Raw genomic sequence first — 22,578 nt, forward strand, 5'->3', positions numbered from 1 at the left:
GTGGGATTAGACTGGGTGGGGAGTGAGTGAGGGTGAGAGTGGGATTAGACTGTGTGGGGAGTGAGTGAGGGAGAGAGTGGGATTAGACTGGGTGGAGAGTGAGTGAGGGGGAGAGTGGGATTAGACTGGGTGGAGAGTGAGTGAGGGGGAGAGTGGGATTAGACTGGGTGGAGAGTGAGTGAGGGGGAGAGTGGGATTAGACTGGGTGGGGACTGAGGGGGAGAGTGGAATTAGACTGGGTGGGGAGTGAGGGGGAGAGTGGGATTAGACTGGGTGGGGAGTGAGGGGGAGAGTGGGATTAGACTGGGTGGGGAGTGAGTGAGGGGGAGAGTGGGATTAGACTGGGTGGGGAGTGAGGGGGAGAGTGGGATTAGACTGGGTGGGGAGTGAGGGGGAGAGTGGGATTAGACTGGGTGGGGAGTGAGTGAGGGGGAGAGTGGGATTAGACTGGGTGGGGAGTGAGGGGGAGAGTGGGATTAGACTGGGTGGGGAGTGAGGGGGAGAGTGGGATTAGACTGGGTGGGGAGTGAGGGGGAGAGTGGGATTAGACTGGGTGGGGAGTGAGGGGGAGAGTGGGATTAGACTGGGTGGTGAGTGAGTGAGGGGGAGAGTGGGATTAGACTGGGTGGGGAGTGAGTGAGGGGGAGACTGGGATTAGACTGAGTGGGGAGTGAGGGGGAGAGTGGGATTAGACTGAGTGGGGAGTGAGTGAAAGGGAGAGTGGGATTAGACTGGGTGGGGAGTGAGGGAGAGAGTGGGATTAGACTGCGTGGGGAGTGACGGGACGAGTGGGATTAGACTGGGTGGGGAGTGAGTGAGGGGGAGAGTGGGATTAGACTGGGTGGGGAGTGAGTGAGGGGGAGAGTGGGATTAGACTGGGTGGGGAGTGAGGGAGAGAGTGGGATTAGACTGGGTGAGGAGTGAATGAGGGGGAGAATGGGATTAGACTGGGGACGGAGTGAGTGAGGGGGAGAGTGGGATTAGACTGGGTGAGGAGTGAGTGAGAGGAGAGTGAGATTAGACTGGGTGGGGAGTGAGGGGGAGAGTGGAATTAGACTGGGTGGGGAGTGAGGGGGAGAGTAGGATTAGACTGGGTGGGGAGTGAGTGAGAGGGAGAGTGGGATTAGTCTGGATGGTGGGTGAGTAAGAGTGAGAGTGGGATTAGACTGGGTGGGGAGTGAGTGAGGGAGAGAGTGGGATTAGACTGTGTGGGGAGTGAGTGAACGAGAGAGTGGGATGAGACTGGGTGGGGAGTGAGTGAGGGGGAGAGAAGGATTAGACTGGGTGGGGAGTGAGTGAAGGGGAGAGTGGGATTAGACTGGGTGGGGAGTGAGTGAGGGGGAGAGTGGGATTAGACTGGGTGAGGAGTGAGTGAGGTGAGAGTGGGATTAGACTGGCTGGGGAGTGACGGTGAGAGTGGCATTAGACTGGGTGGGGAGTGAGAGGGAGAGTGGGATTAGACTGGGTGGGGAGTGAGTGAGGGCGAGAGTGGGATTAGACTGGGTGGGGAGTGAGGGAGAGAGTGGGATTAGACTGGGTGGGGAGTGAGTGAGGGGGAGAGTGGGATTAGACTGGGTGGGGAGTGAGGGGGAGAGTGGGATCAGACTGGGTGGGGAGTGAGTGAGGAGGAGAGTGGGATTAGACTGGGTGGGGAGTGAGGGAGAGAGTGGGATTAGACTGGGTGGGGAGTGAGTGAGGGAGAGAGTGGGATTAGACTGGGTGGGGAGTGAGTGAGGGGGAGAGTGGGATTAGACTGGGTGGGGAGTGAGGGGGAGAGTGGGGTTAGACTGAGTGGGGAGTGAGGGGGAGAGTGGGATTAGACTGGGTGGGGAGTGAGGGGGAGAGTGGGATTAGACTGGGTGGGAAGTGAGTGAGTGAGAGAGTGGGATTAGACTGGGGGAGGGAGTGAGTGAGGGGGAGAGTGGGATTAGACTGGGTGGGGAATGAGTGAGGGGGAGAGTGGGATTAGACTGGGTGGGGAGTGAGTGAGGGAGAGAGTGAGATTAGACTGGGTGGGGAGTGAGGGGGAGAGTGGGATTAGACTGGGTGGGGAGTGAGTGAGGGGGAGAGTGGGATTAGACTGGGTGGGGAGTGAGTGAGGGGGAGAGTGGGATTAGACTGGGTGGGGAGTGAGTGAGGGAGAGAGTGGGATTAGTCTGTGGGACGGAGTGAGTGAGGGAGAGAGTGGGATTAGACTGGGGGACGGAGTGAGTGAGTGGGAGAGTGGGATTAGAATAGGTGGGGAGTGAGTGAGGGGGAGAGTGGGGTTAGACTGGGTGGGGAGTGAGTGAGGGGGAGAGTGGGATTAGACTGGGTGGGGAGTGAGGGGGAGAGTGGGATTAGACTGGGTGGGGAGTGAGTGAGGGGGAGAGTGGGATTAGACCGGGTGGAAAGTGAGTGAGTGAGAGAGTAGGATTAGACTGGCAGAGGGAGTGAGTGAGGGGGAGAGTGGGATTAGACTGGGTGGGGAGTGAGTGAGGGGGAGAGTGGGATTAGACTGGGTGGGGAGGGAGTGGGAGAGTGGGATTAGACTGGGTGGGGAGTGAGTGAGGGGGAGAGTGGGATTAGACTGGGTGGGGAGTGAGTGAGGGGGAGAGTGGGATTAGACTGGGTGGGCAGTGAGTGAGGGAGAGAGTGGGATTAGACTGGGTGGGGAGTGAGTGAGGGGGAGAGTGGGATTAGACTGGTTGGGGAGTGAGTGAGGGAGAGAGTGGGATTAGACTGGGTGGGGAGTGAGTGAGGGGGAGAGTGGGATTAGACTGGGTGGGGACTGAGGGGGAGAGTGGGATTAGACTGGGTGGGGAGTGAGGGAGAGAGTGGGATTAGACTGGGTGGGGAGGGAGTGGGAGAGTGGGATTAGACTGGGTGGGGAGTGAGTGAGGGAGAGAGTGGGATTAGACTGGGTGAGGAGTGCGTGAGGGGGAGAGTGGGATTAGACTAGGTGGGGAGTGAGGGGGAGAGTGGGATTAGACTGGGTGGGTAGTGAGTGAGGGCGAGGGTGGGATTAGACTGGGTGGGGAGTGAGTGAGGGGGAGAGTGGGATTAGACTAGGTGGGGAGTGAGTGAGGGGGAGAGTGGGATTAGACTGGGTGGGGAGTGAGTGAGGGAGAGAGTGGGATTAGACTGGGTGGGGAGTGAGGGGGAGAGAGTGGGATTAGACTGTGTGGGGAGTGAGTGAGGGAGAGAGTGGGATTAGACTGGGTGGGGAGTGAGTGAGGGGGAGAGTGGGATTAGACTGGGTGGGGAGTGAGTGAGGGGGAGTGTGGGATTAGACTGGGTGGGGAGTGAGGGGGAGAGTGGGATTAGACTGGGTGGGGAGTGAGGGGGAGAGTGGGATTCGACTGGGTGGGGAGTGAGGGGGAGAGTGGGATTAGACTGGGTGGGGAGTGAGTGAGGGGGAGAGTGGGATTAGTCTGGGGGACGGAGTGAGTGAGGGGGAGAGTGCGATTAGACTGGGTGGGGAGTGAGTGAGGGGGAGAGTGGGATTAGACTGGGTGGGGAGTAAGTGAAGGGGAGAGTGGGATTAGACTGTGTGGGAAGTGAGTGAGTGAGAGAGTAGGATTAGACTGGGGGAGGGAGTGAGTGAGGGGGAGAGTGGGATTAGACTGGGTGGGGAATGAGTGGGAGAGTGGGATTAGACTGGGTGGGGAGTGAGTGAGGGGGAGAGTGGGATTAGACTGGGTGGGGAGTGAGTGAGGGGGAGAGTGGGGTTAGACTTGGTGGGGAGTGAGTGAGGGGGAGAGTGGGATTAGACTGGGTGGGGAGTGAGTGAGGGGGAGAGTGGGATTAGACTGGGTGGGGACTGAGGGGGAGAGTGGGATTAGACTGTGTGGGAAGTGAGTGAGTGAGTGAGTAGGATTAGACTGGGGGAGGGAGTAAGTGAGGGGGAGAGTGGGATTAGACTGGGTGGGGAATGAGTGGGAGAGTGGGATTAGACTGGGTGGGGAGTGAGTGAGGGGGAGAGTGGGATTAGACTGGGTGGGGAGTGAGTGAGGGGGAGAGTGGGGTTAGACTTGGTGGGGAGTGAGTGAGGGGGAGAGTGGGATTAGACTGGGTGGGGAGTGAGTGAGGGGGAGAGTGGGATTAGACTGGGTGGGGACTGAGGGGGAGAGTAGGATTAGACTGGGTGGGGAGTGGGGGGGAGAGTGGGATCAGACTGGGTGGGGAGTGAGGGGGAGAGTGGAATTAGACTGGGTGGGGAGTGAGTGAGGGGGAGAGTGGGATTAGACTGGGTGGGGAGTGAGGGGGAGAGTGGGATTAGACTGGGTGGGGAGTGAGGGGGAGAGTGGGATTAGACTGGGTGGGGAGTGAGTGAGGGGGAGAGTGGGATTAGACTGGGTGGGGAGTGAGGGGGAGAGTGGGATTAGACTGGGTGGGGAGTGAGGGGGAGAGTGGGATTAGACTGGGTGGGGAGTGAGGGAGAGAGTGGGATTAGACTGGGTGGGGAGTGAGTGAGGGAGAGAGTGGGATTAGTCTGGGGACGGAGTGAGTGAGGGGGAGCGTGGGATTAGACTGGGTGGGGAGTGAGGGGGAGAGTGGGATTAGACTGGGTGGGGAGTGAGTGAGGGGGAGAGTGGGATTAGACTGGGTGGGGAGTGAGGGGGAGAGTGGGATTAGACTGGGTGGGGAGTGAGGGGGAGAGTGGGATTAGACTGGGTGGGGAGTGAGTGAGGGAGAGAGTGGGATTAGTCTGGGGGACGGAGTGAGTGAGGGGGTGAGTGGGATTAGACTGGGTGGGGAGTGAGTGAGGGGGAGAGTGGGATTAGACTGGGTGGGGAGTGAGTGAGGGGTAGAGTGGGATTAAACTGGGTGGGGAGTGAGGGGGAGAGTGGGATTAGACTGGGGGAGGGAGTGAGTGAGGGGGAGAGTGGGATTAGACTGGGTGGGAGTGAGTGGGAGAGTGGGATTAGACTGGGTGGGGAGTGAGTGAGGGGGAGAGTGGGATTAGACTGGGTGGGGAGTGAGTGAGGGGTAGAGTGGGATTAAACTGGGTGGGGAGTGAGGGGGAGAGTGGGATTAGACTGGGAGGGGAGTGAGGGAGAGAGTGGGATTAGACTGGGTGGGGAGTGAGTGAGGGGGCGAGTAGGATTAGACTGAGTGGGGAATGAGTCAGGGGGAGAGTGGGATTCGACTGGGTGGGGAGTGAGTGAGGGGGAGAGTGGGATTAGACTGGGTGGGGAGTGAGTGAGGGAGAGAGTGGGATTAGACTGGGTGGGGAGTGAGGGGTAGAGTGGGATTAGACTGGGTGGGGAGTGAGGGGGAGAGTGGGATTAGACTGAGTGGGGAGTGAGGGGGAGAGTGGGATTAGACTGAGTGGGGAGTGAGTGAGGGGTAGAGTGGGATTAGACTGGGTGGGGAGTGAGGGAGAGAGTGGGATTAGACTGGGTGGGGAGTGACGGGGAGAGTGGGATTAGACTGGGTGGGGAGTGAGTGAGGGAGAGAGTGGGATTAGACTGGGTGGGGAGTGAGTGGGCGAGTGGGATTAGACTGGGTGGGAAGTGAGTGAGGGGGAGAGTGGGATTAGACTGGGTGGGAAGTGAGTGAGGGGGAGAGTGGAATTAGACTGGGTGTGGAGTGAGTGAGGGAGAGAGTGGGATTAGACTGGGTGGGGAGTGAGGGGGAGAGTGGGATTAGACTGGGTGGGGAGTGAATAAGGGGGAGAGTGGGATTAGACTGAGTGGGGAGTGAGGGGGAGAGTGGGATTAGACTGAGTGGGGAGTGAGTGAGGGGGTGAGTGGGATTAGACTGGGTGGGGAGTGAGGGAGAGAGTGGGATTAGACTGCGTGGGGAGTGACGGGGCGAGTGGGATTAGACTGAGTGGGTAGTGAGTGAGGGGGAGAGTGGGATTAGACTGGGTGGGGAGTGAGTGAGGGCGAGAGTGGGATTTGACTGGGTGGGAAGTGAGTGAGGGGGAGAGTGGAATTAGACTGGGTGGGGAGTGAGTGAGGGGGAGAGTGGGATTAGACTGGGTGGGGAGTGAGTGAGGGAGAGAGTGGGATTAGACTGGGTGGAAAGTGAGTGACGGGGAGAGTGGGATTAGACTGGGTGGGGAGTGAGTGGGATTAGAAGGGTGGGAAGTGAGTGAGGGGGAGAGTGGGATTAGACTGGGTGGGGAGTGAGGGAGAGAGTGGGATTAGACTGGGTGGGGAGTGAGTGAGGGAGAGAGTGGGATTAGTCTGGGGACGGAGTGAGTGAGGGGGAGAGTGGGATTAGACTGGGTGGGGAGTGAGGGGGAGAGTGGGATTAGACTGGGTGGGGAGTGAGTGAGGGGGAGAGTGGGATTAGACTGGGTGGGGAGTGAGGGGGAGAGTGGGATTAGACTGGGTGGGGAGTGAGGGGGAGAGTGGGATTAGACTGGGTGGGGAGTGAGTGAGGGAGAGAGTGGGATTAGTCTGGGGGACGGAGTGAGTGAGGGGGTGAGTGGGATTAGACTGGGTGGGGAGTGAGTGAGGGGGAGAGTGGGATTAGACTGGGTGGGGAGTGAGTGAGGGGTAGAGTGGGATTAAACTGGGTGGGGAGTGAGGGGGAGAGTGGGATTAGACTGGGGGAGGGAGTGAGTGAGGGGGAGAGTGGGATTAGACTGGGTGGGAGTGAGTGGGAGAGTGGGATTAGACTGGGTGGGGAGTGAGTGAGGGGGAGAGTGGGATTAGACTGGGTGGGGAGTGAGTGAGGGGTAGAGTGGGATTAAACTGGGTGGGGAGTGAGGGGGAGAGTGGGATTAGACTGGGAGGGGAGTGAGGGAGAGAGTGGGATTAGACTGGGTGGGGAGTGAGTGAGGGGGCGAGTAGGATTAGACTGAGTGGGGAATGAGTCAGGGGGAGAGTGGGATTCGACTGGGTGGGGAGTGAGTGAGGGGGAGAGTGGGATTAGACTGGGTGGGGAGTGAGTGAGGGAGAGAGTGGGATTAGACTGGGTGGGGAGTGAGGGGTAGAGTGGGATTAGACTGGGTGGGGAGTGAGGGGGAGAGTGGGATTAGACTGAGTGGGGAGTGAGGGGGAGAGTGGGATTAGACTGAGTGGGGAGTGAGTGAGGGGTAGAGTGGGATTAGACTGGGTGGGGAGTGAGGGAGAGAGTGGGATTAGACTGGGTGGGGAGTGACGGGGAGAGTGGGATTAGACTGGGTGGGGAATGAGTGGGCGAGTGGGATTAGACTGGGTGGGAAGTGAGTGAGGGGGAGAGTGGGATTAGACTGGGTGGGAAGTGAGTGAGGGGGAGAGTGGAATTAGACTGGGTGTGGAGTGAGTGAGGGAGAGAGTGGGATTAGACTGGGTGGGGAGTGAGTGAGGGGGAGAGTGGGATTAGACTGGGTGAGGAGTGAGTGAGGGGAGAGTGGGATTAGACTGGGTGGGGAGTGAGGGGGAGAGTGGGATTAGACTGGGTGGGGAGTGAATAAGGGGGAGAGTGGGATTAGACTGAGTGGGGAGTGAGGGGGAGAGTGGGATTAGACTGAGTGGGGAGTGAGTGAGGGGGTGAGTGGGATTAGACTGGGTGGGGAGTGAGGGAGAGAGTGGGATTAGACTGCGTGGGGAGTGACGGGGCGAGTGGGATTAGACTGAGTGGGTAGTGAGTGAGGGGGTGAGTGGGATTAGACTGGGTGGGGAGTGAGTGAGGGCGAGAGTGGGATTTGACTGGGTGGGAAGTGAGTGAGGGGGAGAGTGGAATTAGACTGGGTGGGGAGTGAGTGAGGGGGAGAGTGGGATTAGACTGGGTGGGGAGTGAGTGAGGGAGAGAGTGGGATTAGACTGGGTGGGAAGTGAGTGACGGGGAGAGTGGGATTAGACTGGGTGGGGAGTGAGTGGGATTAGAAGGGTGGGAAGTGAGTGAGGGGGAGAGTGGGATTAGACTGGGTGGGAAGTGAGTGAGGGGGAGAGTGGAATTAGACTGGGTGTGGAGTGAGTGAGGGAGAGAGTGGGATTAGACTGGGTGGGGAGTGAGGGGGAGAGTGGGATTAGACTGGGTGGGGAGTGAATAAGGGGGAGAGTGGGATTAGACTGAGTGGGGAGTGAGGGGGAGAGTGGGATTAGACTGAGTGGGGAGTGAGTGAGGGGGTGAGTGGGATTAGACTGGGTGGGGAGTGAGGGAGAGAGTGGGATTAGACTGCGTGGGGAGTGACGGGGCGAGTGGGATTAGACTGAGTGGGTAGTGAGTGAGGGGGAGAGTGGGATTAGACTGGGTGGGGAGTGAGTGAGGGCGAGAGTGGGATTTGACTGGGTGGGAAGTGAGTGAGGGGGAGAGTGGAATTAGACTGGGTGGGGAGTGAGTGAGGGGGAGAGTGGGATTAGACTGGGTGGGGAGTGAGTGAGGGAGAGAGTGGGATTAGACTGGGTGGGAAGTGAGTGACGGGGAGAGTGGGATTAGACTGGGTGGGGAGTGAGTGGGATTAGACTGGGTGGGGAGTGAGTGAGGGGGAGAGTGGGATTAGACTGGGTGGGGAGTGAGTGAGGGGGAGAGTGGAATTAGACTGGGTGGGGAGTGAGTGAGGGGGAGAGTGGGATTAGACTGGGTGGGGAGTGAGGGGGAGAATGGGATTAGACTGGGTGGGGAGTGAGTGAGAGGGAGAGTGGAATTAGACTGGGCGGGGAGTGAGTGGGAGAGTGGGATAAGACTGGGTGGGGAGTGAGTGAGGGGGAGAGTGAAATTAGACTGGGTGGGGAGTGAGTGAGGGGGAGAGTGTGATTAAACTGGGTGGGGAGTGAGGGGGAGAGTGAGATTTGACTGGGTGGGGAGTGAGTGAGGGGGAGAGTGGGATTAGACTGGAAAATAGGTTAATGGCAGTAAACGGGTGTGGGATGTATGAAGAGAGGACAGACTAGCTTGATATCACGGCCTGTCTCTACTCCAATGTTATTTAACATTAGAGTCCTTTGGGTGAATAAATTTTACTAAACAACCATCCTAAACTCTGAGTTTCCTTGATTTTATCTCCTGTCCTTCTGGGATTTGAACGCTTCACTACACTGAATGACTTCCCTGGATCAAACTTGCCGACTCCCTTAATAAGCTCAATCTCCAGTGACACAGATCAAAGTCTCCTGTTACCCATAGGAAAAACGCCCGGAATCTTGAGTCAGTGCTTCCTCGGAACTTCAAACACTGATCATTTTCCTTGATTGTTCCTGTCCCAAGGTCTCTCCTTAACTGTCTCTCTCCCATTTAATATTTTATACTCTCGATCGGGACCTTGTTTAACCCCCTCTCTCCCATTTAATATTTTATACTCTCGATTGGGACCCTGTTTAATCCTCTCTCTCCCATTTAATATTTTATACCCTCAATCGGATCCCTCCTTAATCCTCTCTCTCCCATTTAATATTTTATACCCTCAATCGGGACCCTGTTTAACCCCCTCTCTCCCATTTAATATTTTATATCCTCAATCGGGACCCTCCTGAACCCCCTCTCTCCCATTTAATATTTTATACACTTGATCGGGACCCTGTTTAACCCCCTCTCTCCCATTTAATATTTTATACCCTCAATCAGGACCCTGTTTAACCCTCTCTCTCCCATTTAATATTTTATACCCTTGATCGGGACCCTGTTTAACCCTCTCTCTCCCATTTAATATTTTATACCCTCAATCAGGACCCTGTTTAACCCTCTCTCTCCCATTTAATATTTTATACCCTCGATCGGGACCCTGTTTAACCCTCTCTCTCCCATTTAATATTGTATACCCTCAATCGGGACCCTTTTTAACCCCCTCTCTCCCATTTAATATTTTACACTCTCGATCGGGACCCTGTTTAACCCTCTCTCTCCCATTTAATATTTTATATCCTCGATCGGGACCCTGTTTAACCCCCTCTCTCCCATTTAATATTTTATACCCTCAATCAGGACCCTCCTTAACCCTCTCTCTCCCATTTAATATTTTATACCCTCAATCGGGACCCTGTTTAATCCTCTCTCTCCCATTTAATATTTTATACTCTCAATCAGGACCCTCCTTAACCCTCTCTCTCCCATTTAATATTTTATACTCTCGATCGGGACCCTGTTTAACCCTCTCTCTCCCATTTAATATTTTATACCCTCAATCGGGACCCTGTTTAACCCCCTCTCGCCCATTTAATATTTTATTCTCTTGATCGGGACCCTGTTTAACCCCCTCTCTCCCATTTAATATTTTACACTCTCGATCGGGACCCTGTTTAACCCCCTCTCTCCCATTTAATATTTTATTCTCTTGATCGGGACCCTGTTTAACCCTCTCTCTCCCATTTAATATTTTATACCCTCGATCGGGACCCTGTTTAACCCCCTCTCTCCCATTTAATATTTTATACCCTCAATCAGGACCCTCCTTAACCCTCTCTCTCCCATTTAATATTTTATACCCTCAATCGGGACCCTGTTTAATCCTCTCTCTCCCATTTAATATTTTATACCCTCAATCGGGACCCTGTTTAACCCCCTCTCGCCCATTTAATATTTTATTCTCTTGATCGGGACCCTGTTTAACCCCCTCTCTCCCATTTAATATTTTACACTCTCGATCGGGACCCTGTTTAACCCCCTCTCTCCCATTTAATATTTTACACTCTCGATCGGGACCCTGTTTAACCCCCTCTCTCCCATTTAATATTTTACACTCTCGATCGGGACCCTGTTTAACCCCCTCTCTCCCATTTAATATTTTATACCCTCAATCTGGACCCTCTTTAACCCTCTCTCTCCCATTTAATATTTTATACCCTCAATCAGGACCCTGTTTAACCCTCTCTCGCCCATTTAATATTTTATTCTCTTGATCGGGATCCTGTTTAACCCCCTCTCTCCCATTTAATATTTTACACTCTCGATCGGGACCCTGTTTAACCCCCTCTCTCCCATTTAATATTTTATACCCTCAATCTGGACCCTCCTTAACCCTCTCTCTCCCATTTAATATTTTATACCCTCAATCAGGACCCTCCTTAACCCTCTCTCCCATTTAATATTTTATACCCTCAATCAGGACCCTGTTTAACCCCCTCTCTCCCATTTAATATTTTATACCCTCGATCGGGACCCTGTTTAACCCCCTCTCTCCCATTTAATATTTTATACCCTCGATCGAGACCTTCCTTAACCCATTCTCTCCCATTTAATACTTTACGCCCCTCGATTGGGTCCTTCCATTTCTCCATAGTGCTCTCCCATTTTACAGGGGATCAGTAATGGAGTACAAAGGGTGGAAGGTATTGTGAGAGTTGTACCCCATCTGGTTAGACCCCATCTGGAGAACTGTGTTCAATTCTGTGCACCGCACCTCAGGAACGATATGCTGGCCCGGAAATTACGGACGGAGGCTTCCTGCTGTCGGAGGCCTCCGACCGAAATGTTTTTTAACGAAAATATGTCGTGGTCTCGGATGACTTGCGTGCCGAGCGTAGGGGCCCATGTATTCCAGGAGCGTATGTGCAGCCTGGGATCACATGGGCCGGACCAACCAATGAAAATGACCTATCCCATTCACAGTAATGGTGAGTTCTGTTTGGACGCAGATCACCCTTTCTATCAATGGGAATACCCTCAAAAACACAAACTTTTTAAATAAATAAGAAAAACACTTCACATATTTAAAATTAATTGGAATTAAATTTAATTAGATGTTTTAGACAAAAAAATTCTTTTGAATTAAAAAAAAAATTGTTTTAATAGGGGTAAACTTACCTCAATGGTCAGGGTTTTTGATATAAAAATTATTGATAAATTTTATTTTTCTATCTTTGAAAACTCTTACGCTGATAAGAGCAGGCCTTTCGCTTGCTTTCACCAGGCGTAAGAGTTTGAAGGACATTCACTGGGCAGGCGGTGGGCAAATAGCCCTAGTCTCCGCCTGTGAAGGCCTTTCTCCCGGGGATGCGTTGGAACTGTCAAAGGGACATTTTGACCGTTCGCAAGTGCTGCATTTCGGCACATGCACAGTGCGCGCCAAGAACTGGCACTTGGGGTCCTCCATGCGTGTGTGCACTCATCGTACGTGCCCCTGGAGACCACGATTTCTGGCCCATTGGCCTTGCAGGGGCTGCAGTGCAGACTCACCAGAATGATACCGGGGGCTAAAAGGGGTTAAATTATGAGGGCAGGCTGCATAGAGTGCGCTTGTGTTCCCGCGAGTATAAAAGATTCAGGGGTGATCTAATCGAGGTGTTTAATATGATTGAAGGATTCAATAGGGCAGACAGAGAGAAAGTATTTCCTCTGGTAGGGTAGTCCAGAACCAGGGGGCACAACCTGAAACAGAGTGTCTGCTGCCAATGACCAGAAGCTGTGCAAAGTGTACTGCGCATTAATCTGGAATGTTTCTAACATGAGAACATAAGGAATAGGAGCAGGAGTCGGCCATTCGGCCCCTCGAGCCTGCTCCGCCATTCAATAAGATCACGGCTGATCTGATCATGGACTCAGCTCCACTTCCCCGCCCGCTCCCCATAACCCTTCACTCCCTTATCGCTCAAAGATCTGTCTATCTCCGCCTTAAATATATTCAATGACCCAGCCTCCACAGCTCTCTGGGACAGAGAATTCCACAGATTTACAACCCTCTGAGAGAAGAAATTCCTCCTCATCTCAGTTTTAAATGGGCGGACCCTTATTCTGAGACTATGCCCCCTCGTTCTAGATTCCCCCACGAGGGGAAACATCCTCTCTGCATCCACCCTGTCCACCCCCTCAGAATCTTATAGGTTTCAATAAGATCACCTCTCATTCTTCTAAACTCCAATGAGTATAGGCCCAACCTGCTCAACCTTTCTTCATACGTCAACCCCCTCATCTCAGGAATCAACCGAGTGAACCTTCTCTGAACTTTTTCCATGAGTGTGCTCCCTGCCGGCATTTTTTCAAGGAGTCCTCTCCCTCCGCGGCATTTTAATTAAAAAAAAATGAGCCGGTTCCCGTAACGCGTCGGAAGCACACAGCAACCGGTTTGTTGGCAGCAGTCGCGCCCAACCTTACAATTAGAGCCCGACCATTCACCGGTGAGGTCAGGAAGCACTTCTTCTCACAAAGGGTAGTGGGAATCTGGAACTCTTAAACCCTTTCCTGCCCCAACTCCCCATCGCCCGCAAAAGAAAGTTGTTCAGGCTAGGGGTCAATAGAAAATTGCAAAGCTGAGATTGCTAGATTTTTATCGGGGTATTAAGGGTTACGGAACCAAGGCGGGCAGATGGGGTTAAGATACAGACCAGCCACGATCTAATTGAATGAGCGAGGGGCTGATTCTCCTACTTGTGTTCCTATCGATCACAGTGCCCCTCATTGCGCCATTTTCTGGTGTAGTTGGATGTGTAGTGACCACAATTTCATATAACGTCCGAAGTAAGGCCTCATCGGTGTACAGCATATCCCTGTCGATTTACAATAACATGATTCGTACTATGCTCCTCTTTTTAACCAACCCATAATATCCTGACTTCAAATATTCATCATCAATTAACAGCAAAATAGTACTGCAAAAGGATCATTTGGCCCATCGAGTCGGTGTTGGCTCTTTGCCAGATCAATCCCAGACTAATCCCATTGCCCCGCTCTCTCCCCATAGCCCTGTATCAATCCCAGACTAATCCCACTGCCCCGCTCTCTCCCCATAGCCCTGTATCAATCCCAAACTAATCCCACTGCCCCACTCTCTCCCCGTAGCCCAGTATCAATCCCAAACTAATCCCACTGCCCCACTCTCTCCCCGTAGCCCAGTATCAACCACAAACTAATCCCACTGCCCCGTTCTCTCCTCATAGCCCTGTATCAAACCCAAACTTATCCCACTGCCCGCTCTCTCCTCATAGCCCTGTATCAATCCCAAAATAATCTCACTGCCCCACTCTCTCCCCATAGCCCTGTATCAGTCCCCAAACTAATCCCACTGCCCCACGCTCTCCCCATAGCCCTGTATCAATCCCAAACTAATCCCACTGCCCCGCTCTCTCCCCGTAGCCCAATATCAATCCAAAACTAATCCCACTGCCCCACTCTCTCCCCATAGCCCAGTATCAATCCCAGACTAATCCCACTGCCCTGCTCTCTCCCCATAGTCCTGTATCAATCCCAAACTAATCTCACTGCCCCACTCTCTCCCCATAGCCCTGTATCAGTCCCCAAACTAATCCTACTGCTCCACTCTCTCCCCATAGCCCTGTATCAATCCCAAACTAATCCCACTGCCCCGCTCTCTCCCCATAGCCCTGTATCAATCCCAAACTAATCCCACTGCCCCGCTCTCTCCCCATAGCCCTGTATCAACCACAAACTAATCCCACTGACCCGATCTCTCCCCATAGCCCTGTATCAATCCCCAAACTAATCCCACTGCCCCGCTCTCCCCATAGCCCTGTATCAATCCCAAACTAATCCCACTGCCCCGCTCTCTCCCCATAGCCCTGTATCAACTCCAAACTAATCCCACTGCCCCACTCTCTCCCGTAGTCCTGTATCAATCCCAAACTAATCCCACTGTCCCGCTCTCCCTATAGCCCTGAATCAATCCCAAACTAATCCCACTGCCCCACTCTCTCCCCATAGCCCTGTATCAACCACAAACTAATCCCACTGCCCCACTCTCTCCCCATAACCCTGTATCAATCCCAAACTAATCCCACTGCCCCACTCTCTCCCCATAGCCCTGTATCAATCCCAAACTAATCCCACTGACCCGCTCTCTTCCCATAGCCCTGTATCAATCCCCAAACTAATCCCACTGCCCCGCTCTCTCCCCATAGCCCTGTATCAATCCCACACTAATCCCACTGCCCCGCTCTCTCCCCATAGTCCTGTATCAATCCCAAACTAATCCCACTGCCCCGCTCTCTTCCCATAGCCCTGTATCAATCCCCAAACTAATCCCACTGCCCCGCTCTCTTCCCATAGCCCAGTATCAATCCCAAACTAATCCCACTGCCCCGCTCTCTCCCCGTAGCCCTGTATCCTCTTATGCTTCAAGTATTTATCTACTATTTCCTTGCAAGATTCAATGGCCTTTGCCTCCATTACACCCTGTGGCAAATCATTCCGCAGTCCAACAACCCTCGGTGTGAAGAAATTACTCCTACCCTCTGTGGCCCTTACTGTTAAAGGGATCAAGGGGTATGGTGAAAAAGCAGGAAAGTGGTACTGAGAGAATGATCAGCCATGATCATGTTGAATGGCGATGCAGGCTCAAAGGGCCAAATGGCCTACTCCTGCACCTATTTTCTATGTTTCTATGTTTCTTTGTTTCTCCTCACAATTGGAACAATTTTAAAATGGATGAACCCTCGTCAATGACTCCCCAACCAGGACAAAGAATTGTAGAAGTGTTCAGCACAGAAGGAGGCCATTCAGCCTTCATGCTTGTGCTGGCTCTTTGAGTGAACTACCCAATTAGTTCCACTCCCCTCTGCTCTTTCCCCATTAGCCCTGCAAATTTTTCCTTTCCACATATTGATCCAAATCCCTTTTGAAAGTTACTATTAAATCTGCTTGCACCGCCCTTTCAGGCCGTGCCTTCTATGTCACAGCAACCCACTTGCTGTGGAACAACGTTTCTCCTCCTCTAGTACTTCTGCCAATTACCATGAATCTGTGTCCTTGGTTAACACTGGAAACAATTGCTCCTTAAAACTCTATCAAAGCCATTCATGATTTTGAACACCTTTATTAAATCTCCCCTTAACCTTCTCTGCTCTAAGGAGAACGTAAGAATTAGGAGCAGGAGTCGGCCATTCGGCCCCTCGAGCCTGCTCCGCCATTCAATAAGATCATGGCTGACCTTCGACCTCAACCCCACTTTCCTGCACTGTCCCCATAATCCCTCGATTCCCTTAATATCCAAAAATCTATTGATCTCTGCCTTGAATATACTCAAAAACTGAGCCTCCACAGCCCTCTGAGGCAGAGAATTCCAAAGATTTACCACCCTCTGAGTGAAGAAGTTTCTCCTCATCTCAGTCCTAAATGGCCGACCCCTTATCCTGAGACTGTGACCCCTGGTTCTAGACTCCCCAGCCCGGGGGGGAAACACCCTCCCTGCATCTACCCTGTCAAGCCCTGTGAGAATGTTGTATGTTTCAATGAGATCATCTCTCATTCTTCTAAACTCTAGAGAATATCGGCCCAGTCTACTCAACCTCTCCTCATAGGACAATCCCCCCATCCCAGGAATCAGTCTGGTGAACCTTCGATGCACTCCCTCTATGGCAAGTATATCCTCCCTTCGGTAAGGAGATCAAAACTGCGCGCGGTACTCCAGGTGTGGCCTCACCAAAGCGCTGTGTCCCTCTCCCCGTGCTTCCGCCCCCATAGTGCCCCACAGAGGAAGTGGAATACGTTATTTTGCTTTCCACTTCCTTTCGGGGGCGATAACCCCAATATCATGAGCGGTGCGGGACTTACGTGCCTGCCGCAGGGACTGTGCAATTTCTCCCCCTTTGTGTCTTCTAATGTGAAGACAGGCACAAAATATTTGTTTAATGTCTCTGCCATTTTCTTTTCTCCCCATTATAATTTCTCCTGTCTCTGCCTCTAAGGGACCAACATTTACTTTTGCTAATTTCTTCCTTTTTACATACTTGTAAATGTTCTTACAATCTGATTTCATATTTCTTGCTATTTACACTTGTATACTTTTTTTTTCCCTCTTTGGTAATTTATTGGTCACCCTTTGCTGATTTTTAAAACTCTCCCAAGGCTCAGGATTACGACTCTTTTTGGCAACTTTGCAAGCTTCTTTTAATCTAATACTATCCTGAACTTCTCTAGTTAACTATGGATCAACCCCCTGTACCACTTTTCCAGTGAAGTTTTTATTCCTCAACGGAATATATATTCATTGTGAATGATGAATTCTTTCTTTACATGTTTGCCATTGCTTATCTACTGTCATATCTTTTAATATAATTTCCCAATCTATCTCAGCAACTCAGCCTTTAGTGCCAGCCATGTCTCAGTGGACAGCACACTCGCCTCCAAGTCAGAAGGTTGTGGGTTCAAGTCCCACTCCAGGGATTGGGGCACAAAAATCTAGGCTGACACTCCCAGGGGAGTGCTGCACTGTCGCAGGAGCCGTCTTTCGGATGAGACGTTAAACCGAGGCCCTCTCTGCTCTTTCAAGTGGATATAAAAGATCCCATGGCACTATTTGGAAGAAGTGCAGGGGAGTTATCCCCAGTGTCCTGGGGCCAATATTTATCCCTCAATCAACATAACATAAAAAAACAGATGATCTGGGTCATTATCACATCGCTGTGTGTGGGAGCTTGCTGTGCACAAATTGCCGTTTCCCACAATACAACAGTGACTGCACTCCTAAAGTACTTCATTGGCTGTAAAGCGCTTTGGGACGTCCGGTGGTTGTGAAAGGTGCTATATAAATGCAAGTCTTTCTCTCCACACTGCGCTGCCCCTCCAAGCTCACTTCATCCTCTCATTCTCTCCAAGTCTTTCTTTCTTATACCTCCGTAATTGGCTGTGTTTAAATTTAAGACCCTAGTTTCGGACTTAACCACGTCACTCTCAAACTCAAGATGAAATTTATCTAATTTGATCATTCTTCCCGAGAGGATCCTTTACTTTCAGATTACTAATTAACCCAGCTTCTCTCGTCTCTCCACATAACTAAATTCCCTCATTCCTGGTACCATTCTTTCACCATTTGAGAAAAAAAGCCTCGATTAAATTAACTTTGCGGCATAGATTTAAAGTAATTGGGGGGAGGTTTAGAGGGGATTTGAGGGGAAACCCAGAGGGCGGTGGGGGTCTGGGGCGGAACTCACGGCCTGAAAGGGTGGTAGAGGCACAAACCCTCACCACATTTAAAAAGTACCTGGATGTGCTCCTGAAGTGTCGTAACCCACAGGGCTACGGACCCAGAGCGGGAAAGTGGGATTAGGCTGGGTAGCTCTTGGTCGGCCGGCGCGGACACGATGGGCCGAAATGGCCTCCCTCTGTGCTGTAAATGTCTATGTTTCTATTCTATTCTAGTTGTCCTCGGCCATCTCTGCCGCAGTGTAAATTGCCCTGGGGTACTTCAATTCTACCCTCACAATCAAACAGTTTCCCAACCCTGGTGAACGTACGCTGCTTATAGCTTTAATATTCTCCCTCTAATGGGAGATGCAGACCGAAGCCTGAGACGCTTACTTGGGGCGGGGGTCTTACCTTGAGCTCCAGGTGGGAGGCCGCCTCCTTCTCCTCCGTCGCCGGGCAAGCCCGCTGGCACCGAGGGGCCCCTCCCCTCGGAGGCGGCGAGCCGGCCACAAGGCCCGAATCCAGCCAGCGGGTCCCTCCGCCACTTGTCCCCCTCGGCTGCCCGCCCCTTGCGGTGGACCCTGGAGTGGACCACCACCTGCTGGTAGGTCCTGAATCCCCGTCCGCAGTCGGGACACTCGGTCAGCCTCTCCCGCCCGTCGGCCTCTCCGCCCGCCCCGCGTCTCTCCGAGGCCCCGCTGCCGTTCTGGGCCGCCGTCGCCGGCGGCAACGGGCCTTCCTGCCAGGGCAGGCCCAACATCCGGGAGAGCTGCTGCTGCTGCTGCTTGTTCTTCTGCCTCTGCCGGGCAGCCTCGGCCTCGAGGTCCCGGGCCAGCAGGGCCTGGTCCCTCGCCAGGCCCCGGGTCACCAGCTGCCAGAGCCGTGGGCCTCCCTGGTTGGCGTCCGCTGCCCTGGCTGCCGCCTGCAGCCGCTCCATGCAGTTGCCGCCCCCGGGCCCTGCCAGCTCCAGGAAGCCCAGGAAGGAGCGCTTGCCCTCTGCTCTGGGCGGGCCTCCCTCGTCCTCGCCCTCCTCCCGCGGGCGCTGACCGGCCCTCCCGGGGCCTCCGAGGCCTCCTCCTCCTCCTTCCAGCCGAGGCCCGGTGGCCAGCAGCAGGCCCGAGTAGAAGGCGTCGTAGGCCAGCAGGCCCGGCGGCCCCACTGCCCCGCCGCCCCGGTGCCCGGCCACGCCGCTCCTGGCGCCCCTGCGCCCCCGCTCCCCGCCGCGGGGCGCCAGCTTCAGCCCCAGCTTGTTGAGGTGGACCTTCATGTGGTTCTTGAGGAACCAGGGCTCCTTGAAGCGGCGGCCGCACACCTGGCAGCCGTGGTCGAAGGAGTTCTTGTGCTTGCGCATGTGGCCCTTGAGGAACCAGGACTGGGTGAAGGCCTGCCCGCAGACCTGGCACCGGAACTCGGGGGCGGGCGGCGTGTGTGGCGGCGTGTGCGGCGGCGGCTGTTGCTGCAGCCCGGGTCTGGCCCCGTCCTCCTCCTCCTCCTCCTCCTCCTCCTCTCCCTCCCCGCCCTCTCGGGAGCCGGCCGCCAGGTGGGTCTCCTCCAAGTGCTCGGCCAGCCGCCCCTCCAGCGAGGCGGCGAACGGGCACAGCGAGCACTTGTAGGGCCGGTGCAGGATGTGGGCGTGGCGCTCCAGCTCCTCCGCCTTCTTGAACTTGCCCTTGCAGAAGGTGCAGCGGAAGCCGGCCGCGCCGGGCGGGGCAGGGGAGGGAGGCGGCCGGGCCCTGCCCCGGGCTCCGCTTCCGTCCTCTTCCTCCTCCTCCTCCGGCCTGGCTGTTCCTCCTCCACCACCGCCGCCGCCCTCCTGCAGGCTCCCGTCGGGCCTAGTCTGCCCCGCCGCCCCCTTGGCCTGCTTGTCCCGCAGGAAGGCCCGCTCCTCCAGCTCCAGCAGCAGGCGGTTCTCCTCGCCGGGCCTGCAGGGGCCTCTGCCGTCGACGTGGCCGCCCGCCCCGCCGGCCTTGTGGGTGCGGAGGTGAATCTTCAGGTTGCCCTTCTGGGCCGCCCGGTGGTCGCAGTGGGGGCACTTGAACGGCTTCTCCCCGGTGTGGATCCGCATGTGCAGCGAGAGGATGCTGTTGAAGCGGAAGCGCTTGCCGCAGATGGCGCACGGGTACTTGCGGGCCCGCCCGCCCTCCGCCTCCCCGCCCAGCTCCGACATCAGGCCCAGGCTCGGGCCGTTGAAGAAGCGCTGCAGGTCCAGCTCGTCGTAGTCCAATTCGGACACGTCCGTCCCGAAGGCCGCCACGGGCCACGGTGGCGGCGGCGGCGGCGGCGGCGGCTCCGCGCCGTTCTCCCGGCGTGGCGGCGATGCCGGCGACAGCGGCCGCTCCTCCCCCCGGGCCCCCGACACCAGGTCGTCGGAGGAGGAGGAGGAGGGGGGGAGGAGGAGGAGGTCGAGAGGTCCGCCGTCTTCGGGCACGAGCGAGGGGTCATCGCGGGGCGACACTATCTCCTCCATGGCCTGAAAGAAACGGACACGCAGTCAGCCCGGCGGCAGGTTAGAAACGGGAGGATCCATTAGATGCACAGGATTAGGGTCCCCGACCCCTGACCCCTGACCCTTTGGTATTAAGAACATGAGAAACAGGAGCAGGAGTCGGCCATACGCCCCCCTCAAGCCTGCTCCGTCATTCAATAAGATCACGGCTGATCTTTGACCTCAACCCTACATTCCTGCACTGTCCCCATATCCCTCGATTCCCTTAATATCCAAAAATCTACCGGTCTCTGCCTTGAATATACTCAAAGACTGAGCCTCCGCAGCCCTCTGGGGCAGAGAATTCCAAAGATTCACCACCCTCTGAGTGAAGAAGTTTCTCCTCATCTCAGTCCTAAATGGCCGAGCCCTTATCCTGAGACTGTGACCCCTGGTTCTAGACTCCCCAGCCCCGGGGGGGAAACACCCTCCCTGCATCCACCCTGTCGAGCCCTGTAAGAATGTTATATGTTTCAATGAGATCACCTCTCATTCTTCTAAACTCTAGAGAATATCGTCCCAGTCTACTCAATCTCTCCTCATAGGACAATCCCCCCATCCCAGGAATCCGTCTGGTGAACCTTCGCTGCACTCCCTCTATGGCAAGTATATCCTTCCTTAGGTAAGGAGACCCAAACTGTACACAATACTCCAGGTGTGGTCTCACCAGGACCCGATATAATCGCAGTAAGACGTCTTTACTCTTAGACTCAAATCCTCCTGTAATAAAGGCCAACATACTATTTGCTTTCTTAATTGCTTGCTGTACCTGCACGTTAACTTTCAGTGATTGGTGTACAAGGACACCCAGGTCCCTCCGAACACCAACATTTCCCAATCTCTCACCATTTAAAATACTCTGTTTTTCTATTTTTCCTACCAAAGTGGATAACTTCACATTCCTCCACATTATATTCCATTTGCCATGTTCTTGCCCACTCACTTACCCTGTCTATATCCCCTTGAAGCCTCTTTGTATCCTCCTCGCAACTTACATTCCCACCGAGCTTTGTATCATCAGCAAACTTGGATACATTTCACTCGGTCCCCTCATCCAAATCATTGATACAGATTGTGAATAGCTGGGGCCCCAGCACTGATCCTTGTGCTGAGGCCGACAATGATGGAGCCTTGCACCGATGGGGCCTACAAGCCCACCCTTCACCCAGCTTTGCAAGCCTTTGGATCTGATTCAATCAATCTCAAGATTGGCGGCTGGCAGTGAAAAAATTAACCACGAAAGCTTCCGTTTTGTTCTAAAAACCCAATCAACTTGACCACAAATGGCTTTCAGGGTCTGGCCGACATGAGACCCTTGATTGGCTGAGCCTAAGTGCCCCTCTGAAGTAATTTACTTGGAGGGAAACTAGGGGGCTGGGCAGTAAATTTCACCTTGCCGGTGCCTCTTCTTTAAAAGTGGTCCCTGATGGAGAGACTCCCTCTTTAAAAGGGGGGCCTGTTGGAGACCTTCAACAGGGTCTTGCTGGGTGGGGAGACTCCCACTTACGTTGATGGGATGTAAATAGCCTTAATTCCTTCCGGGTGGAGGGGGATTGGAGTTCACAAAGCCCCTCCCCCTCCGCCCTCCCCCAAGAGGTTCCCTTGTCCCCGAGGTTTGCCCCTGTATCTCACAGTGCGTCATTTATACCAGCATGGGCCGACACACAGACACAAAGAGAGCCCTTTTCTAAAGGCCCCTCGCTGCACAATCAGTCCCTTCACAAAGCCGCATTGAGCTGGGGACAAAGAGGGAACCAGGATAATGACACCAGGCTGATGCGCTTTCAATCAGAGGACCCAGCCAAGCATTCCAGGATCTGTCTGAGGCATTTAAATGTCGGGACAAGGGCCTCTGAGTCACACACAGGCCCCTCGGAATTTAACCACTGCAGCTCCCAACCCGTCACCTCGCCATGCTACACACAGCCAACCCCTGGTGTAACCTTCACTTTCCCATTCGTGCTGCACAGGCCTTAGCCCATTCACCTTGTTCACCCACCTCCTCCCAGTTACACTTCAGAAAGCAGATTTAACCCGTGCTGTACCTGCCCTGGGAGGGTTTGATGGGACAGTGTAGATGGAGCTTTACTCTGTATCTAACCCGTGCTGTACCTGCCCTGGGAGTGTTAGATGGGACAGTGTAGATGGAGCTTTACTCTGTATCTAACCCTGGAGTGTTTGATGGGACAGTGTAGATGGAGCTTTACTCTGTATCTAACCCGTGCTGTACCTGCCCTGGGAGTGTTAGATGGGACAGTGTAGATGGAGCTTTACTCTGTATCTAACCCTGGAGTGTTTGATGGGACAGTGTAGAGGGAGCTTTAGTCTGTATCTAACCCGTGCTGTACCTGCCCTGGGAGTGTTAGATGGGACAGTGTAGATGG

The 22,578-nt window shown here is 54.1% G+C and overlaps 1 protein-coding gene across 1 annotated transcript in view; it reads right to left on the reverse strand.

Annotated features, from left to right (window-relative positions):
- The window catches only part of LOC139235685 (zinc finger protein 536-like), a gene marked incomplete at its 5' end in the record, with an annotated part of 40,038 nt that extends 20,078 nt beyond the window's left edge, over positions 1 to 19,960 (reverse strand). The window contains one exon of the mRNA XM_070866724.1: positions 18,121 to 19,960. Coding sequence (XP_070722825.1) covers positions 18,121 to 19,960 — 1,840 coding nt within the window. The remainder of the gene's footprint in view (positions 1 to 18,120) is intronic.
- Positions 19,961 to 22,578: the final 2,618 nt, after the last annotated feature.

Source organism: Pristiophorus japonicus, chromosome 23, assembly GCF_044704955.1.
Source record: "Pristiophorus japonicus isolate sPriJap1 chromosome 23, sPriJap1.hap1, whole genome shotgun sequence".
NCBI classification, from domain to species: Eukaryota; Metazoa; Chordata; class Chondrichthyes; family Pristiophoridae; genus Pristiophorus; species Pristiophorus japonicus.